This window comes from Staurois parvus, unplaced genomic scaffold (assembly GCF_062004578.1).
Source record: "Staurois parvus isolate SC_StPar_1 unplaced genomic scaffold, SC_StPar_1.0 ptg002686l, whole genome shotgun sequence".
Taxonomy (NCBI): domain Eukaryota; kingdom Metazoa; phylum Chordata; class Amphibia; order Anura; family Ranidae; genus Staurois; species Staurois parvus.
Genome location: NW_028320482.1, coordinates 2,170,635 through 2,190,290, shown reverse-complemented (window position 1 = coordinate 2,190,290; position 19,656 = coordinate 2,170,635). Strand labels below are relative to the sequence as shown.

The 19,656-nt window shown below is 44.9% G+C and overlaps 2 protein-coding genes across 2 annotated transcripts in view; both read right to left on the bottom strand.

Annotated features, from left to right (window-relative positions):
- LOC149429945 (uncharacterized) overlaps positions 1 to 13,837 on the bottom strand; it is a 29,489-nt gene extending 15,652 nt beyond the window's left edge. Inside the window, exons 1-5 of the mRNA XM_089666375.1 lie at positions 13,612 to 13,837; positions 13,329 to 13,532; positions 12,937 to 13,072; positions 9,654 to 10,450; positions 87 to 100 (exon numbers count right to left, since the gene is read on the bottom strand). Coding sequence (XP_089522501.1) covers positions 87 to 100; positions 9,654 to 10,450; positions 12,937 to 13,072; positions 13,329 to 13,532; positions 13,612 to 13,767 — 1,307 coding nt within the window. The 5' untranslated portion in view covers positions 13,768 to 13,837. The remainder of the gene's footprint in view (positions 1 to 86; positions 101 to 9,653; positions 10,451 to 12,936; positions 13,073 to 13,328; positions 13,533 to 13,611) is intronic.
- Positions 13,838 to 14,278: 441 nt separating this feature from the next.
- LOC149429944 (gastrula zinc finger protein XlCGF66.1-like) lies at positions 14,279 to 16,713 on the bottom strand. The gene is made up of 4 exons (XM_089666374.1): positions 16,682 to 16,713; positions 15,177 to 15,305; positions 14,557 to 14,691; positions 14,279 to 14,470 (listed from the first exon to the last, which is right to left on the bottom strand). Exons 2-4 carry the CDS (start codon positions 15,270 to 15,272, stop codon positions 14,279 to 14,281), a joined length of 423 nt encoding a protein of 140 aa, XP_089522500.1. The 5' UTR covers positions 15,273 to 15,305; positions 16,682 to 16,713.
- Between the last annotated feature and the right edge of the window lie 2,943 nt (positions 16,714 to 19,656).

Sequence of the window (19,656 nt, the reverse complement as noted above, 5' to 3'; positions counted from 1 at the left end):
TAACGGGGGCTCAGACAGTTATTTCAAGGGTTCCTCTGCATTGAAAGGGTTGAGAAAGGCTGAAATAGGAAATAACATCTTATTACCTCCTCTGCTGCCACTTCCAACGTCTCCTCTCTACTTCCTCCCCGATCACCTCTCACCCGTAACTTCCTGTCTGTACCTGACATCACTTCCTGTCTTCCATAGAGACTTCCTGTCTGGGTAGGAGTGACATCACCACCTTGCGGAGCTCAGCGGAACTGCAGCCCTAAGACTGGTTCATAGTGTGAACCCTGATTTATTATTATTACCATATGTCCTGTACGCGGCAAGAAAGTCCCAGGATTTTGGCTCCTGTCCCATCGTGTCCTCATTCCACAGGTTCCAGGATGCTGTGTAGAGAGGCAGTGAGGTGATGATGGCTGGAACACTCTCCGGGTTCCATCACCAGGCACTGCAATGATACCAGAATATTGGGAGCCGTGATCTCCTCTCTGACAGTGAAAGTAGAACTCCGACATCAGCAGAGAGGCAGCGGGAGGGTGGGATCAGGTAAGTACCACCACTGACCACCAATGCTGGGCTGGGGTTACACGTTGTTCTCACTGACACCAATGATGAGGCTTATTTTATCTCACTGACACCAAAAACGGGGCTTATTTTATCTCACTGACACCAATCAGTAAGAAAGAGACAAGGGACTCATTCCCACATTCAGTACCCAAAAGGATGTGGTCTTCAGGGGGACTTTTCAAGAATCTAGAAGTCCCCTTTAAGATAAGGGGCCATCTGATATCAGATTTCCTCAACATACAATGGGGCAAAAAAGTATTTAGTCAGCCACCAATTGTGCAAGTTCTCCCACTTACAAAGATGAGAGAGGCCTGTAATTGGCATCATAGGTAGACCTCAACTATGAGAGACAAAATGAGAAAACAAATCCAGACAATCACATTGGCTGATTTGGAAAGAATTTATTTGCAAATTATGGTGGAAAATAAGTATTTGGTGAATATGAAAAGTTCATCTCAATACTTTGTTATATATCCTTTGTTGGCAATGACAGAGGTCAGACGTTTCCTGTAAGTCTTCACAAGGTTGGCACACACTGTTGCTGGTATGTTGGCCCATCCTCCATGCAGATCTCCTCTAGAGCAGTGATGTTTTGGGGCTGTCGCTGGGCAACACGGACTTTCAACTCCCTCCAAAGGTTTTCTATGGGGTTGAGATCTGGAGACTGGCTAGGCCACTCCAGGACCTTGAAATGCTTCTTACGAAGCCACGCATTCGTTGCCCGGGCGGGCAAAATCTCACGATACATGGCCCCATTCATTCTGTCCTGTACATGGATCAGTCGTCCTGGTCCCTTTGTGGAGAAACAGCCCCAAAGCATGATGTTGCCACCCCCATGCTTCACAGTAGGTATGGTGTTCTTTGGATGCAACTCAGCATTCTCTCTCCTTTAAACATGACGAGTTTGTGTTTCTACCAAACAGTTCTATTTTGGTTTCATCTGACCATATGACATTCTCCCAATCCTCTTCTGGATCATCCAAATGCTCTCTAGCAAACTTCAGACGGACCCGGACATGTACTGGCTTAAGCAGGGGGACACGTCTGGCACTGCAGGATCTGAGTCCCTGGCGGCGTAGTGTGTTACTGATGGTAGCCTTTGTTACGTTGGTCCCAGCTCTCTGCAGGTCATTCACTAGGTCCCCCCGTGTGGACCTGGGATTTTTGCTCACCGTTCTTGTGATCATTTTGACCCCACGGGGTGAGATCTTGCGTGGAGCCCCAGATCGAGGGAGATTATCAGTGGTCTTGTATGTCTTCCATTTTCTAATTATTGCTCCCACAGTTGATTTGTTCACACCAAGCTGCTTGCCTATTGCAGATTCAGTCTTCCCAGCCTGGTGCAGGTCTACAATTTTGTTTCTGGTGTCCTTCGACAGCTCTTTGCTCTTCACCATAGTGGAGTTTGGAGTGTGACTGTTGAGGTTGTGGACAGGTGTCTTTTATACTGATAACAAGCTCAAACAGGTGCCATTGATACAGGCAATGAGTGCAGGACAGAGGAGCCTCTTAAAGAAGAAGGTCCAGGTCTGTGAGAGCCAGAAATCTTGCTTGTTTGTAGGTGACCAAATACTTATTTTCCACCATAATTTGCAAATAAATTCTTTCCAAATCAGCCAATGTGATTGTCTGGATTTTGTTTCTCATTTTGTCTCTCATAGTTGAGGTCTACCTATGATGCCAATTACAGGCCTCTCTCATCTTTTTAAGTGGGAGAACTTGTGTAATTGAAGGCTGACTAAATACTTTTTTGCCCCATTGTACATACAATATACATTTACATTCTGCGGTCAGCTGGGGAATCCTTCAGCCAGCAGATGAAAGGCTTGTGGATGTATCATTGGTTGCTAGGATGCCTGCGGTCACCTGCATTGTAGGAACTAACAAGAAGGAGTAAATACATGACCCTGAGTGGGAAGTCATTCATTCAATCAGTGATGATAATAATAAACGTGCAGAATTAAAACATTTGTTTTGTTTTGCTTTGATTTATTTCAATAATTTTGTGTAATTACAGCAGTTTAATTTGTTTTCAGAATGCGTGTTGTTTTGTTTATTCGTTTTCGAACTAGATTCAAATTTTATGAATTAGGTTGAATTGAATTCAAATTGACGGAATCGAAACATATCAAATTTGAATTTATTCTATTAGAATTTTGGAAGACGATTATAGTCTATTGTTTTTTTCTGTTCTATTCTTTCTATTTCTTTATTTTCTATTCTTTTCTATTCTGTTCTGTTTTACACAATTCTTTTTGAAATTTTAATTTCAGAAGGGAGCTATATTCTATTTCTTTTTTATTCTATTCTCTTTTTTCTGTTCTATTGTATTCTTTTTTATTCTATTCCTTTATTTTGTAAAGGAATAGAGCTCCATCATTTGAGTCAGTGGGATGAATAGTGCCCATCATTGGTATCAGTGGGATGAATAGTGCCCATGATTGGTATCAGTGGGAGGAATAGTGCCCCATCATTGGTATCAGTGGGAGGAATAGTGCCCCATCATTGGTGTCAGTAGGAGGAATAGTGCCCCATCATTGGTGTCAGTAGGAGGAATAGTGCCCCATCATTGGTGTCAGTAGGAGGAATAGTGCCCATCATTGGTATCAGTGGGAGGAATAGTGCCCATCATTGGTATCAGTGGGAGGAATAGTGCCCATCATTGGTGTCAGTGGGAGGAATAGTGCCCCATCATTGATATCAGTGGGAGGAATAGTGCCCCATCATTGGTATCAGTGAGAGGAATAGTGTCCCATCATTGGTATCAGTAGGAGGAATAGTGCCCCATCATTGGTATCAGTGGGTAGAATAGTGCCCCATCATTGGTATCAGTGGGAGGAATAGTGCCCCATCATTGGTATCAGTGGGAGGAATAGTGCCCCATCATTGGTATCAGTGGGAGGAATAGTGCCCCATCATTGGTATCAGTGGAAGGAATAGTGCCCCATCATTGGTGTTAGAGGAAGGAATAGTGCCCCATCATTGGTATCAGTGGGAGGAATAGTGCCCCATCATTGGTATCAGTGGGTAGAATAGTGCCCCATCATTGGTATCAGTGGGCGGAATAGTGCCCCATCATTGGTATCAGTGGGAGGAATAGTGCCCCATCATTGGTATCAGTGGAAGGAATAGTGCCCCATCATTGGTGTTAGAGGAAGGAATAGTGCCCCATCATTTGTATCAGTGGGAGGAATAGTGCCCCATCATTGGTATCAGTGGGAGGAATAGTGCCCCATCATTGGTATCAGTGGGAGGAATAGTGCCCCATCATTGGTATCAGTGGGAGGAATAGTGCCCCATCATTGGTATCAGTGGGAGGAATAGTGCCCCATCATTGGTATCAGTGGGATGAATAGTGTCCCATCATTGGTATCAGTGGGAGGAATAGTGCCCCATCATTGGTATCAGTGGGAGGAATAGTGCCCCATCATTGGTGTTAGAGGGAGGAATAGTGCCCCATCATTGGTATCAGTGGGAGGAATAGTGCCCCATCATTGGTATCAGTAGGATGAATAGTGCCCCATCATTGGTATCAGTGGGAGGAATAGTGCCCCATCATTGGTATCAGTGGAAGGAATAGTGCCCCATCATTGGTGTTAGAGGAAGGAATAGTGCCCCATCATTGGTATCAGTGGGAGGAATAGTGCCCCATCATTGGTATCAGTGGGAGGAATAGTGCCCCATCATTGGTATCAGTGGGAGGAATAGTGCCCCATCATTGGTATCAGTGGAAGGAATAGTGCCCCATCATTGGTGTCAGTGGGAGGAATAGTGCCCCATCATTGGTATCAGTGGGAGGAATAGTGCCCCATCATTGGTGTCAGTGGGAGGAATAGTGCCCCATCATTGATATCAGTGGGAGGAATAGTGCCCCATCATTGGTATCAGTGGGAGGAATAGTGCCCCATCATTGGTATCAGTGGGAGGAATAATGCCCCATCATTGGTATCAGTGGAGGAATAGTGCCCCGTCATTGGTGTCAGTGGGAGGAATAGTGCCTCATCATTGGTATCAGTGGGAGGAATAGTGCCCCATCATTGGTGTCAGTGGGGGGCATAGTGCCCCATCATTGGTATCAGTGGAAGGAATAGCGCCCCATCATTGGAATTGTTATGACCAATAATGCTCCATCATGGGTGTCAATGGAAGGAATAGTGCCCCATCATTGTCACCAACTAATGGTCTCTCAACCCTTCACAATATTAGCAGGAACAATTTTGAAAAAATAAATGTCTGTAGACACACTGTCACCACAGACAGGTATTTTCAGAGATTTTTCATATACGGTAGCACTCTTCAGTAAACAGGGATTCTTTTAGTTTGCATTGGCACATTTAGAGAAAATTTCAACACTTTTCAAAATAGGGTTTAATAATGAAAAGGTCAAAGTGGTGCAAATAAAATATTTACAAAAACAAAGATATTACCTTAGATTGTACACCCCTTGAGGGTTAGGGACTGATGTGAATGTACAATATATATGTAAAGCGCTGTGTAAATTGATGGCGCTATATAAGTACCTGAAATAAATATTACAAAGTAACAAAGAGAACAAGCCACAGCAAGACAAGGAGGTAAAGAAAGGTAAATACTTGCCAAGTCCCTGGTTTTAGCAGAGTTCAGTCAAGGGTGAGCAAGGTGTTGTCGGCTCTCATGACTTCACAGATGTTCCTTGGTTGATGGCACACAAGAGATGACAACTTTTGGAGCGGTCTCTTTTTCTTTGGTATCAAGGGGGTGTTGTCAGAGACCATCTGACCAATTAAACAGTTCAGGAGTGTCCATGGGGATATCACTGTGTTTATGACTGTATAGTGGCCCTCCCTCGCACAGTTTTATACGAATACAAATATCTTCCACTGTGTAGTTTGCTTTCTGGAAACTGTTAGATTGTTAAGTATTATATTTCATGTCCAGAGATACCAAACACAGAGAATTTCCAATGGGCCTATCACCCAGGAGCTATCTGAGTGCTATATAACCTTCTGTATACTAAAGCTTAGCCATGTATGATCTTGATTTTTCCGGTATGATATTCCCCATTCAAATATATACTTAGAGTGGAAGTAAAGTCTTTTTTTTAACTTGTACCTACAGGTAAGCCTATACTATATTGCCCCAAGTATTGGTCGGCCGGCCTTTCCACGCACATGAACTTTAATGGCCCCCCAGTCATAGTCCGTAGGGTTCAATATTGAGTTGGCCCCGCCCTTTGCAGCTATAACAGCTTCAACTCTTTTGGGAAGGCCGTCCACAAGGTTTAGGAGGGTGTCTATGGGAAGGTTGGACCATTCTTCCAGAAGCACATTTGTCAGGTCAGGCACTGATGTCGGGGGAGGAGGCCTGGCTCACAGTCTCCACTCTAATTCATCCCAAAGGTGTTCTATGGGGTTGAGGTCAGGACTCTGTGCAGGACAGTCAAGTTTCTCCACCCCAAACTGGCTCCTGCATGTCTTTATGGACCTTGCTTTGTGCACTGGTGTGCAGTCATGTTGGAACAGGAAGGGGCCATCCCCAAACTCTTCCCACAAAGTTGGGAGCATGAAATTGTCCAAAATGTCTTGGTATGCTGACACCTTAAAAGTTCCCTTCACTGGAACTAGGGGGCCAAGCCCAACCCCTGAAAAACATCCCCAAACCATAATCTCCCCTCCACCAAACTGTACACTTGGCATAATGCAGTCAGGCAAGTACCATTCTTCTGGGAACCACCAAACCCAGACACATCCATCGTATTATCAGACAGAAGTGTGATTGGTCCCTCCAGAGAACACATGGACGCATGTGTGTATTTGCACTATTTCCTTTTAGTCTTTGACATGCATTTATATATTTGTTTGTTTTATCCTTATGTGTGTAGATTTTGCACATTATCGCACAATATTGTTCATATTAGATGTTTCTATATCCCATACAGCGGAGTTTATAAGAGGAATATATATTTTATTTACTTGTATATTTATATATACTATATATATTTTTTGAGTATATAGGTATTTTTTGTTGGAGCGCAGCACCATTTTTCTCCCTTTCTTTGCTATTCTATACAGAGAACACGTCTACAGTGCCTCTAGAGTCCAGTGGTGGCGTACTTTACACCACGGCATCCGATGCTTTGCATTGCACTTGGTGATGTAAGGCTTGGATGCAGCTGCTCGGCCATGGAAACCCATTCCATGAAGCTCTCTACACACTGTTGTTGTGCTCATCTGAAGGCCACACCAAGTTTGGAGGTCTTTAGCTATTGACTCTGCAGACCATTGGTGACTTCTGCGCACTGTGCGCTTCAGCATGCGCTGAACCCGCTCTGTCATGTGATGTGGCCTACCACTTGGTGGCTGAGTGGCTGTTGTTCACAGTTGCTTCCACTTTGTTATAATCCCACTAACAGTTGAGCGTGGAATATTTAGTAGCCAGGAAATGTCACGGATGGACGTATTGCACAGGTGACCACCTATCACGGGACCACGCTGGGAGTCACTGAGCTCCTGAGAGCGACCCATTCTTTCACCAATGTTTGTAGAAGCAGTCTGCATGCCTAGGGGCTTGATTGTATACACCTGTGTCCATGGAGGAGATTGGAATACCTGAATCACATGATTTGGAGGGCGGGGCCAATACTTTTGGCAATATATTGTATAATAAAGCTTACCTGTAGGTACAGACAATATCTCCTAAAAATGCACGGTTTAGGAGATATTCACACTGCATGCAGCTGTTGATGTCACCGCCACTTGTGCTCTAAAGGAACAGAATACCTGTGCCATCCCTTCAGAGCTCCATGCCATGTATAAAACTCCTGTACGCATGCGCTAGAGTGACGTCATGTCACGCCACATTGGCCAGTCATATGGCCAGAGCACACAAACCCGGAAGGAAGACTCAGTGAAGATGGAAGCCCTGTCAGTGGTGACAGAGTGCCGCTGGAGGGATTCATTGTAAGGTAAGTACTTCATATTGTGCTAGTACTCATTATGCCATTGTCTTGCAGGGTTTTTTTTTTTAAATGGCTGCGATTTACTACGGCTTTGGTATTGGTGAGTCTTGGTCCTGTCTGATTGGATATATCGTGTGTAGTTTTGAAATATTGAGTTGGGCAGGGCAGGGGGTCTCCTAAAGGTCACTGCAAGCCTGACTGCTTTAATATCTCCATTTTATGGCATGCTATGTGTTCCTAGTGCTTCAATTGCCCCACAAATGTCATCAGTCATCCTGACAGCCGATGCCGTCTGTCGTGCTTGCACCTGATGCCGTCAGTCATCCCAGCGGCTGATGTTGTCATCCATCTTGGCAGCCGCTGTTGTCAGTCATCCTGGCAGCCGATGCCATCAGTCATCCTGGCAGCCAATGCCGTCTGTCATCCTGGCAACCAATGTCGTGTCGTGCTCGCAGCCGATGTCTGTCATGCTTGCAGCTGATGCCGTCTGTCAGTTTCGCAGCCAATGCCGTCTGTCATCCAGGCAACCAATGTCGTGTCGTGCTCGCAGCCGATGTCTGTCATGCTTGCAGCTGATGCCGTCTGTCAGCTTCGCAGCCAATGCCCTCTGTCATCCTGGCAGCCGATGTTGTCAGTCATCCTGGCAGCCGATGTTGTCAGTCTTCTTGGCAGCTGATGCCAATGTTGTCAGTAATCTTGGTAGCCGATGCAGTCAGTCATCCTGGCAGCTGAAGTTGTCAGTCTTCTTGGCAGCTGATGCCGCCTGTCATCCTGGAAGCTGATGTTGTCAGTCATCTTGGCAGCCGTTGCCGTCTGTCATCCTGGCAACCAATGCTCTCTGTCATCGTGGCAGCCAATGTTGTCAGTCATCCTGGCAGCTAATGCAGTCAGTCTTCTTGGCAGCCGATGCCATCTGTCATCCTGGCAGCCGATGTTGTCAGTCATCCTGGCAGCCAATGTTGTCAGTCATCCTGGCAGTCGATGCCGTCAGTCATCCTGGCAGCCGATGCCGTCAGTCATCCTGGCAGCCGATGCCGCCAGTCATCCTGGCAGCCGATGCCGCCAGTCATCCTGGCAGCCGATGCCGCCAGTCATCCTGGCAGCCGATGCCGTCAGTCATACTGGCAGCCGATGCCGTCAGTCATCCTGGCAGCCGATGCCGCCAGTCATCTTGGCAGCCGATGTTGTCAGTCATCCTGGCAGCCGATGTCATCATCCTAGCAGTTGTCATCAGTTGCTAGGATGTAGGTGGCTATCTTGCACATTTGCGAAGAAGCAGGGGACCTTTTTCAGGTTTATTTTTTGTAGGATCCCCCTTATGATCCGTACCAGACTCTCATCTAGGACAAGGTTCTGGAATGAATGAAGAAAATCCCCTTTTTTTCTAACAGAGGGAAGTTGGCCAGGAAAAGTCATTTAGCAGCTGGGAATTTTTTTTTTTATCTTTGTAAATGTCACTTCTACATGTTTACATCATACATGTGCCACATCACACGCAGCTTTAAGGCATCTCCCAAGAATATTATTTACATTTTATTACAGGTCCTTATATAGCGCCATCAATTTACGCAGCGCTTTACATATATATTGTACATTCACATCAGTCCCTAACCCTCAAGGGGCGTACAATCTAAGGTCCCTAACTCACATTCATACATACACATACTAGGGACAATTTAGACAGGATCCAAATAACCTACCAGCCTGTCTTTGGAGTGTGGGAGGAAACCGGAGTACATGGAGGAAACCCACACAGGCACAGGGAGAACATGCAAACTCCAGGCAGGTGGTGCCATGGTTGGGATTTGAACCAATGACCCTAGTGCTACCAGGGGGAAGTGCTAACCATTCAGCCACTGTGCTGCCCAAATGAATTATGCTTTTAAAATATTTCACTGTAAGCATTATTAAAGGAACTGTTCCCCACTGAATGGAATAAAAAAAAATGATTGCATTGATACAAGCCCCTTAGGGCAATTGCCAACTCCCCATATCCTTTCTTTGGCATTCTCTTGCCTATTCACCCTAAAAATGATCAGAATTAGTTTTAAAGATTCTGCTGCCAATGACTTCAATAGTGTTTGGAATTAAAGTTCAGAATTTAGGAGCAGTTCAGTGAACATCCAGCAAACCGAACCCAGGAAAGTTCTACTCATCCCTACACCCCTCTGTGAGTTCTCTGATGTATAACAAGGTGTGCTTTCCGCGTATAACATTTTGCGCACTCAGGGCAGGAAAACGGCCTCTCCCCCGTGTGCAATTTCTGATGTCTAACAAGGTCTGATTTATCTGAAAAGCATTTCCCACACTCAGGACAGAAATACGGCTTTTCCCCCGTGTGAGATCTCTGATGTTTAACAAGGTGTGATTTTTCTATAAAACATTTCCTGCACTCAGGGCAGGAATACGGCCTCTCTCTCGTGTGACATCTCAGATGTCTAACAAGAACTGATTTCTGTGAAAAACATTTCCCACACTGGGGGCAGGAATACAGCTTATCCCCCGTGTGAGATCTCTGATGTCTAACAAGAACTGATTTTTGTGAAAAACATTTCCCGCACTCAGGGCAGGAATACGGCTTCTCCCCTGTGTGAGATCTCTGATGTATAACTAGGGCTGAGTTCCGTCTAAAACATTTCCCGCACTCAGAACAGGAATGAAACTTTCCACTCGCGTGAGATCTCTGATGTACAGTAAAACTTAATTCAGAGCTAAAACTTTCCCCACACTCAGGATAGGAAAATGTCTCCTCCTCCTGAATTCTGGCACCATCCCTCACAGTACGAGGTTGCTCACAGTCAGAGAGATTTGATGGTCCATCCACACTGTGAAGTTCACCATCCATAGCTGAGATCATTGTCGTTTCTCCTGCACAATCTCTTGTGATGTCCTCATCTTCCAATTTACAACCTGGAGATAAAGTGAGACGATCCTTTGAAGGTTTCTCGATGCCGTGTTCTGGAAAAATATAAAAACATGAGCGATAGATACGAGAAGGTTAGTTCACCAAAATCAAGATTCCATCTGGATCAGGTAAGTATTAGTGAGCAGATGTTCTCTGTATATGTCCCAATCAGCTGTGACTTCCCCTTTTCAGTAAAAGGTCCTTTGGTCCTCCCCCCAGATCACTTCTACATTTCCCCAGCCTTGTGAGAAGAGCAGGAACCAATGGGGACTGGGAGGGGCATGCTCTTCACACAACCACAAGCCTAGGCACTGGGTCATGTGATCTCTTACACTGAAGAGGTTCAACGTTCAGACTTGTAGAGCCTTTAAAAGAAAACAAGAGACCATAGGCATCAAATTAAGGTTCCGTCTCGATCAGGTAAGTATTAGTAAGCAGATGTTCTCTGTAGATGTCCCAATAATCTGAGACTTCCCCTCTTCAGTAAAGGGTCCTTTGGTCCTCCCCCCAGATCACTTCTACATTTCCCCAGCCTTGTCAGAAGAGCAGGAACCAATGGGGACTGGGAGGGGCATGCTCTTCACACAACCACAAGCCTAGGCTCTGGGTCATGTGATCTCTGATACTAGAGAGGTTCAAGGTTCAGACTTGTAGAGCCTTTAGTAGAGAACAAGAGGCCATAGGTCTAGGTATCAAATCAAGATTCTATCTGGATCAGGTAGGTTTTAGTGAGCAGATGTTCTATGTAGATGTCCCAATCAGCTGTGACTTCCCCATTTCAGTAAAAGGTTCTTTGGTCCTTCCCCCAGATCACTTCTATATTTCCTCAGCCTTATCAGAAGAGCTGGAACCAGTGGGGACTGGGAGGGGCATGCTCTTCACACAACCACAAGCCTAAACTCTGGGTCATGTGATCTCTGATACTGAAGAGGTTCAACGTTCAGACTTGTAGATCCTTTAGTAGAGAACAAGAGACCATAGGTGCCACAAGTTAGCTTGCAGCCTCTTGTGTGTTTTTTCTTACCTCCTTGCTGCTCTTGATTCCTTCCCATGTGTGTTTGTCTGTGCTTACCTGTGGGCCTTGTCTGCTGTTCCCTGGGTTTTATGTCCTTCCCTTTCATCACTTCCTGCGCCTCCTCCTAGCTGGCTTGTCTAAGACATGCTCAGTCTGTCCCACTTTGCCTGAGCAACTTCGTGTAGTTGGAGCTCCCGTTTTTCCCACTGTGAACCCTGTATTGTCTATCTGTGTACCGACCCCGGCTTCGTTCCTGACCTTACTAGTTTTCCGCCTGTCCTGACCTCGGCTTGCCCATTGGATTCCCTGTGTCTTCTCCCTTGCACCCTGGTCTCTTCCACCTCAGCTGGGTGTACCTGGGGGCCACAACCTGGTCCTGGCCTGCTGCGAGTCCATCCCCATCATCAGAGGCCCTGGTGAACAAGCAGGCTGGGGCTTAGATTCTGCGCCCTGGGGAACCCCAAGCTGTGGATCTATAGAGCTCACTACCATAGGCATGGACAATAGGCCTAGGCATCAAATCAAGATTCCATCTGGATCAGGTAAGTATTAGTGAGCAGTTGTTCTCTGTAGATGTCCCAATCAGCTGAGACTTCCCCTCTTCAGTAAAAGGTCCTTTGGTCCTCCCCCCAGATCACGTCTACATTTCCCCAGCCTTGTCAGAAGAGCTGGAATCAATGGGGACTGGGAAGTGCATGCTCCTCACACCAAAAGCCTAGGCACTGGGTCATGTGATCTCTGATAATGAAGAAGTTCAACGTTCAGCCTTGCAGACCCTTTAGCATAGAACAAATGCCCATAGGCCTTGGCTTTTGGTAATAAGAACTGTTTGATTGTATGCAATTTTATAGCTGTATTGAACTGCATGATTGTTTTGCAGTATGCAGTTTGGGGCTAATATGACTGGAAAACATTCTCTTTACTGCAATTAGCTGAAATAAAATTGTGTTTGATTCAAATTCTGTATTTTTTTGAAGATTTAAGCTACCTGTGGATGGTGCAATGTTAGCAGGTGACCATACTGTCCGGACAGGCTAGGTCTAAGGAGGTATGTCAATGCATAAAGTGGCATTTGAAACAGAATAACACTGGAGAGAGCAGTATTTCCTACTGGAAAGATAAGTGGTTTGGTTTGAATGTTACTATTTATGTTTCATCCTGGAGACTGTAATTAGAGGTTTATGTTAATATTTAGCTATAGGTCTGCTGAAAGAAGAGGGACCAACCTACAAAAGGCATAATCTGTGTTATTATATCTGTACTACTGTGACTAGGAGTGAAACAACCGAATACTGCCAGCTGACCCCCAGAATCTACACAAATCATGTCTGAGTACATAAATTGTGTCTGCAGTACAGAGAAGGGGGTTTATCTGCGAGAAAAAGAAGAAATAATGAGCAGGACGGGTATCAGTGACTATTATCAATCTATTATTGGCTGATATCACTCATCTCCCGCCCTACTCTGGACCAATCAGTGTGCAGTAACAGAGCAGAGATAACAGAAGAATATATTGTGGCTCACCTGTGCTGATCTCTGTAGGAGTGTCCTCCTCTTTGATTGTCCTCATTATTCCAGCCTCCTCCGTATATTGCTGATCATCCCTCACATACGTCTCTTCTACTTCACCCTCAACTTTCATCTTCATCAGATCTTCACCCTAAACCAACAGAATGGCAGAAATAACATCTGTAATATAGAAGGATTTATGATGTGAGATCACATAGAAAATATCATCTTGTAGAGTCCACACATCGTCTCCACATGTCAGAGTGTTCCATCACTTTATGTTCCAGACCCTCAACTCCACCGACCTGGTGATGGTAAGGGGTGGTGTGATCTTCCTGTGTGGAATCTCGAGAATACAGAGGACGGGGACATCTCTCTGGTGGGTTCCCATGACTGGATCCATCTACCTGATGATGGTGAGGGATGGTGTGACCTTCCTGTGTGGAATCCCGGGAATACAGAGGACGGGGACATCTCTCTGGTGGGTTCCTGGTAATAGGTGGCTCCATCATATCCTTGTATCCTTCAGGAAACTCCTCCATCACTCCATACTCCTCATCCTTCTCTCTATACTCTTCTTTAACAATAGTATCATCTCCGAGATTTCCACTCTGAATATAAAATAAAACATTCTACATAAGAAGCATGCTGTGTATAAATCAGAACTAACAATAATTGTCAATCATCTACCTGATGATGGTGAGGGATGGTGTGATCTTTTTGTGCGGAATTCCGAGAATAGAAAGGATGGGGACATCTCTCTGGTGGGTTCCTGTAGCTGAATGACTCCACCATGGTGTCCTGGCACAGATCTTTGTGTACTTTTAAAGACTCTGACTCCTCCATCCCCCCATCCTCATCATCCTCCTCTTTTATCTCTTCCTTAACATCAACTTTACAATCTCTCAGATTTCCACTCTGAATATATAATAAAAATGTCATCAATGGTAACAATGCAGATAATGTACAGATCTTAATGATACTATCAGTGATTGTTCCTCATCTACCTGATGATGGTGAGGGATGGTGTGACCTTCCTGTGTGGAATCCCGGGAATACAGAGGACGGGGACATCTCTCTGGTGGGTTCCCATGACTGGATCCATCTACCTGATGATGGTGAGGGATGGTGTGACCTTCCTGTGTGGAATCCTGGGAATACAGAGGACGGGGACATCTCTCTGGTGGGTTCCCATGACTGGATCCATCTACCTGATGATGGTGAGGGATGGTGTGACCTTCCTGTGTGGAATCCTGGGAATACAGAGGACGGGGACATCTCTCTGGTGGGTTCCCATGACTGGATCCATCTGTAGGAAACACACACACTGACTGAATCCATTGTTTCTATGTGTTTATCAGATGATGGGGGATCTAGGTGGATCCTCCGTACTGCTCTCTCCTTTACAATAAAGTCTCCTCTTACCCGGTGATGTGAGGGGCGGCTGATTGTCCATCATGACGTCCTTGTAGAGATCCTTGTGTCCTTCTAAATACTCCCACTCCTCCATGGAGAAATAGACAGTGACACCCTGACACCTTATAGGAACCTGACACACACAATGATACAGTCACCATCCAGACACATCCCTTGTCTGTTACTGGAGAATGTCCCAGAATTCCCGGCACCGCTCACCTCTCCTGTCAGCAGCTCCATCATCTTCTTGGTGACTTCTAGAATCTTCTGCATGTTGTGTCTCTCGGGTTTTAGGGAGTCACATGGAGGCACTGTGATGGTCATACGAATTCCAGACTTCACAGGAGGAAAACTCTGTTCAAGCAAAAACAATAATATCATATCACATTCCCAAAATCCTCTTCACCTCTCCGCTCAGGTCTGTGTTTTATTAATAGAGATAAGTGATGTCATGTGACCTCCCAGAATCCTCCTCACCTCTCCAGTCAGGTCTGTGTTTTATTAATAGAGATAAGAGTGATGTCATGTGACCTCCCAGAATCCTCCTCACCTCTCCGGTCAGGTCTGTGTTTTATTAATAGAGATAAGAGTGATGTCATGTGACCTCCCAGAATCCTCCTCACGTCTCCGGTCAGGTCTGTGTTTTATTAATGGAGATAAGAGTGATGTCATGTGACCTCCCAGAATCCTCCTCACCTCTCTTTTCAGGTCTGTTTTATTAATAGAGATAAGAGTGATGTCATGTGACCTCCCAGAATCCTCCTCACCTCTCTGGTCAGGTCTGTGTTTATTAATAGAGATAAGAGTGATGTCATGTGACCTCCCAGAATCCTCCTCACCTCTCCAGTCAGCAGGTAGATGATCTCCAGGGTGAGGTTTAGTATCTTCTCAGTCATGTGACTCCGGTCCTCCTCCATCCTCATTGGTGCCATCATGTGATCTATACAGGTCTCCTTGTAGACGGATAACTTTGGGAAATGAAAGTAAGAATGATTTGGACGGTATTGGTCACACAATAATAGGATGTGGATGTGAGGGGGGAATAGGAGGGTTACTGGATATTTAAGCACTACTGCCCCCATGGAAACATTTATTCTGGACTGTTTAGTGTTTGCTACATTTTGGAGGACCAGTGACCCTCTTGGCTTGCCACACCAGACATTCCATTTACTCTGTTGGGTTTGTTTTGTTTCTGAACAGTGTTGCTGCAGAAACAGACCTCCCCAACAAGTGAAGTGAAGGTATTCTGGAATACATTTGATCAGTGAGACGGTAAGGGTAAGGTTGCCATTTCCTCCCTCTGTCCCCCAAAGTCTAGCTGAGCCCTACAGCCTGACTACCCCCTTAAGGAGCACAGAGTAGTTCAGCTACACTCCCCTGCAGAGGCCCCTAAAGTCTTTCAGCTCTATTAACCCCTCACTGCCCCTCAGTTCTTCTACTTCACTCAGAACCTCCCTCTGACACCAATGATGGAACATGTTCTTCATGGCCGGCTGGGGAATGTTTTCTTCCTCCTGAGCAGCAATGTAAGGGGCTCTATGCTCCATACTCCTGACCCCGGCACTCCATCATTGTGTTGGCTGCATAGTGTAATGATTGCCCATTGGCTGCCTGTGTAGTGTCATCATTGCCCTTTGTAGGCCATGTATGGTCAGGATGGTCCTTGTCTTGTCTATTTATTGTCAGTGCTGTTTGTTTAGAGGACCATATTACTAGAATTTATCTCCACAATGAGGAGAATGTTCCGGCCCCAGAAGTGGGGGAATGTTGTGCCCCTGAAGGGATTAATCTGGGTTCCCACACTATATATGTGTGTATCATCATCTGCTGGAGATAAAAGACGTCACAGTGACTATGGAGGAAGAGGATGGACGTGACTATGGAGGAAGAGGACGGAAGTGACCATGGAGGAAGAGGACGGACGCGACCGTGGAGGAAGAGGACGGACGCGACCGTGGAGGAAGAGGACGGACGCGACCGTGGAGGAAGAGGACGGACGCGACCGTGGAGGAAGAGGACGGACGCGACCGTGGAGGAAGAGGACGGACGCGACCGTGGAGGAAGAGGACGGACGCGACCGTGGAGAAAGAGGACGGACGCGACCGTGGGGGAAGAGGACGGACGCGACCGTGGGGGAAGAGGACGGACGCGACCGTGGGGGAAGAGGACGGACGTGACCGTGGGGGAAGAGGACGGACGTGACCATGGGGGAAGAGGACAGACGTGACTATGGAGGAAGAGGACGGACGTGACTATAGAAGAAGAGGATGGACCTGACTATGGAGGAAGAGGACGGACATGACGGGGGGTTACTGGGTGTAAATAGGAAATAACATCTTATTACCTCCTCTGCTGCCACTTCCACCAACGTCTTCTCTTTACTTCCTCCCCACTCAGCTGGAACTTCCTGTCTGTACCTGACATCACTTCCTGTCTTCCATAGAGACTTCCTGTTTGGGTAGAAGTGAGATCACCACCTTGTGGAGCTCAGAGGAACTGCAGCCCCGAGAAGCGTCTGGTAGTGTGACCCCGGCCTTGTGCTGGGTGTGTATGGAATGTAGATCCTTATAGAGGGGTCACCTCCACTCCCACCAAGGGGGACAGAGATATATGACTGCCTAGTCCAGCCTTTCTCAGCCAGGGTTCCTCCAAAGGTTTATTATTTATTTTCTTTTTATTTATTGCAGGTAATTATAGTGCCATCAATTTACGCAGCGCTTTACAACGTTTTCTGGAGACAGATAAAACTTTATTTTGGTGGTATTTATTCACCACTGGGATTTTTTTTTTGCTATATAAATACAAACATTTTTAAAAAAATGTGTTTTTCTTATAAAATTTTGCAAATAACTAATCTTTCATAAATCTTGGCCAAAATGTATTCAGCTATTTTTTAGTGAAAAAAAAATAACCCAAATTAGTTTATAACCAAAAATTATAATTTTCTAAATTTGTTTTTACATTTTTATATTATTATTTTTTTTTAACATACTGTCACCCTAGCAGTAAAGTGTTACCATAGTGACACTGTTCTGCTTGTGGGGGGTGATGAAGATTTTTTCTTCTTTTTTAATACACTGATTGCTCTTACACCCATAAAGATGTAAAAGCAATCATTTCTCCTTCTCAATGGCTGCAGGAATGCTTGTCACATGGTACAAGGCTGTTGTGAATAGCCTTGCACCATGTGACCTCTGTGATCATTCACAGATTTCACACGTAGTAAGCAATGATGTCAGGAAGTGACATCTTGTTTACTACTATTCATGTGATCACTGATTGGCCAATCTGTGATCACATGAATCATACTGGGTCAGGTTAATTATGCAACTGACCCTTACACACTGCCACCACCCCTTTTTTGTACAGAGAAAGAGGAAACTCTCTTTATCAAATATACACTATAATGGTTGAAAAGTCGTCTGTCTAATACGGTCACCGCAGGCCGATTGGGCAGAGAATTAAACAAACACAGTAGCGTCTCTTTAGAGGCAGGAATTCGTAAATTGCAATTAAGCGCTTTGGAAACAGTCTAACACTTTCAGAAAGAAAGATTTATTACTAAAAGAGTCAAACAGGTGCAATAATATATTTACAGAAAAAGACGTAACTAAGATATATACAGTTGTGTTCAAAATAATAACAGTGTGTTGAAAAAAGTGACTAAAGCTCAAAATCCTTCTAATAGCTTTTATTTCCATCCACACAAATGTATTGGGAACACGACACATTCTATTCCAAATCACAACATGAAGAAAAATACATCAAATTTGTGCTGTTCCTCTAAAAAAATTGAAGAAAAGTGAATATTAGACGGTTCAAAAAAAATCACAGTGTTTGTATTCTTCTTTACAAACTCAAACATTCACTATATAAACTGAGAAATGTTTGAAGATTTTGCTTTCCTTTGAATGACTTCATGAATATTTGGTTGTAGTCGCACTGTTTCTGAGAACTGCTGTACATCTGTGTTGCATGGAGTCACCCAACTTCTGGCCCCTGTGATCAGGTATTCCAGCCCAGGATGATTGGACGACATTCCACAGTTCTTCTCTATTTCTTGGTTTTGCCTCAGAAACGGCATTTTTGATGTCACCTCACAAGTTTTCTATTGGATTAAGATCCGGGGATTGGGCTGGCCACTCCATAATGTCAATCTTGTTGGTCTGGAACCAGCCTATCATTTTCTGCACTTCTTTATATGTTTTCCCCTCTCCAATCAACTTTTTAATCAAGGTACGCTGTTCTTCTGAACAATGTCTGGAACGACCCATTTTCCTCAGAATTTCAGAGAGAAATGCACTGTAACCAGCATGTACAACATTTGCTGCCTTCCTTCCTTAAATAAGGGCAATAATTGCCACCTGTTTTTCAAAGAATGAATGACCTCACTAATAGAACTCCACACTGCTATTATTTTGAACATGCCCCTTTCAATGAGTGATTCGATGACACAGAATCAGCAGCATGCATGTCATGACTGTTGGGTCTGTTGGATTTCTATTACTCTACTACACCTGCTAGGAAATTATTTGCCATGTAGAAATATCATTTCTACCAAAAACAGTGATTGATCCGGTTAGTGATGTCTGACTGCTATTATTTTGAACACAATTGTATATATATACTCACAAAGAACCATAGCACAGCAAAGAGATAACAGGGAGAAGTTAAAGGGTTAAGTTACTTGCCATTTAAGCCTTTGATGTAAGCAGATCCAAGTTGCAGAGTGAAAGGGTCTCCCCAGGTGGTATTGATGTTACCAATGGGAGATGTCTTCAACTTAACTTTTTAGGCCTGCTAGCCTGTATTTTAAAGTCCCAAGCAGGGGGGTGGCTCTGAGTAACTGACCAATACTCTGTTTAGGGAGGGATCGTCGGGCGGAACTCTGAATTGAAACCAACATCTTTCATAATCCATATTTTGGCCTATAACGTTCCAGCTGCACAAGCAGCAACCTCTCTGCGGGTATTTTATTAAGCAAATAAGTCTAAGGATCATGTAGATATGAATTATGAGATTATAGGCCGCACGGTTCATGAGATCTATGTTTCTGCTTCCCTGAGCATGCGAAACGAATGGAGAGACCTGTCAGAACGTCCGTCTGCGCATTGGCCATCTGACGAGGTGCCCGGTTTTTATGTAAGTCTTCCATATTTCAAGATATAAAACATAGGGGAAAAACTGACTTGAGGAATGTTCATTTAATTCTGTCACCTACGCTGCTAGGTTTTATGAGGTTAAAATCTCTTTTAATTCCTGGGAAAAGCTGCCTTATCTCGGTTACGAGGTGAGAAATTACACAGGTTCTCTGGCAGA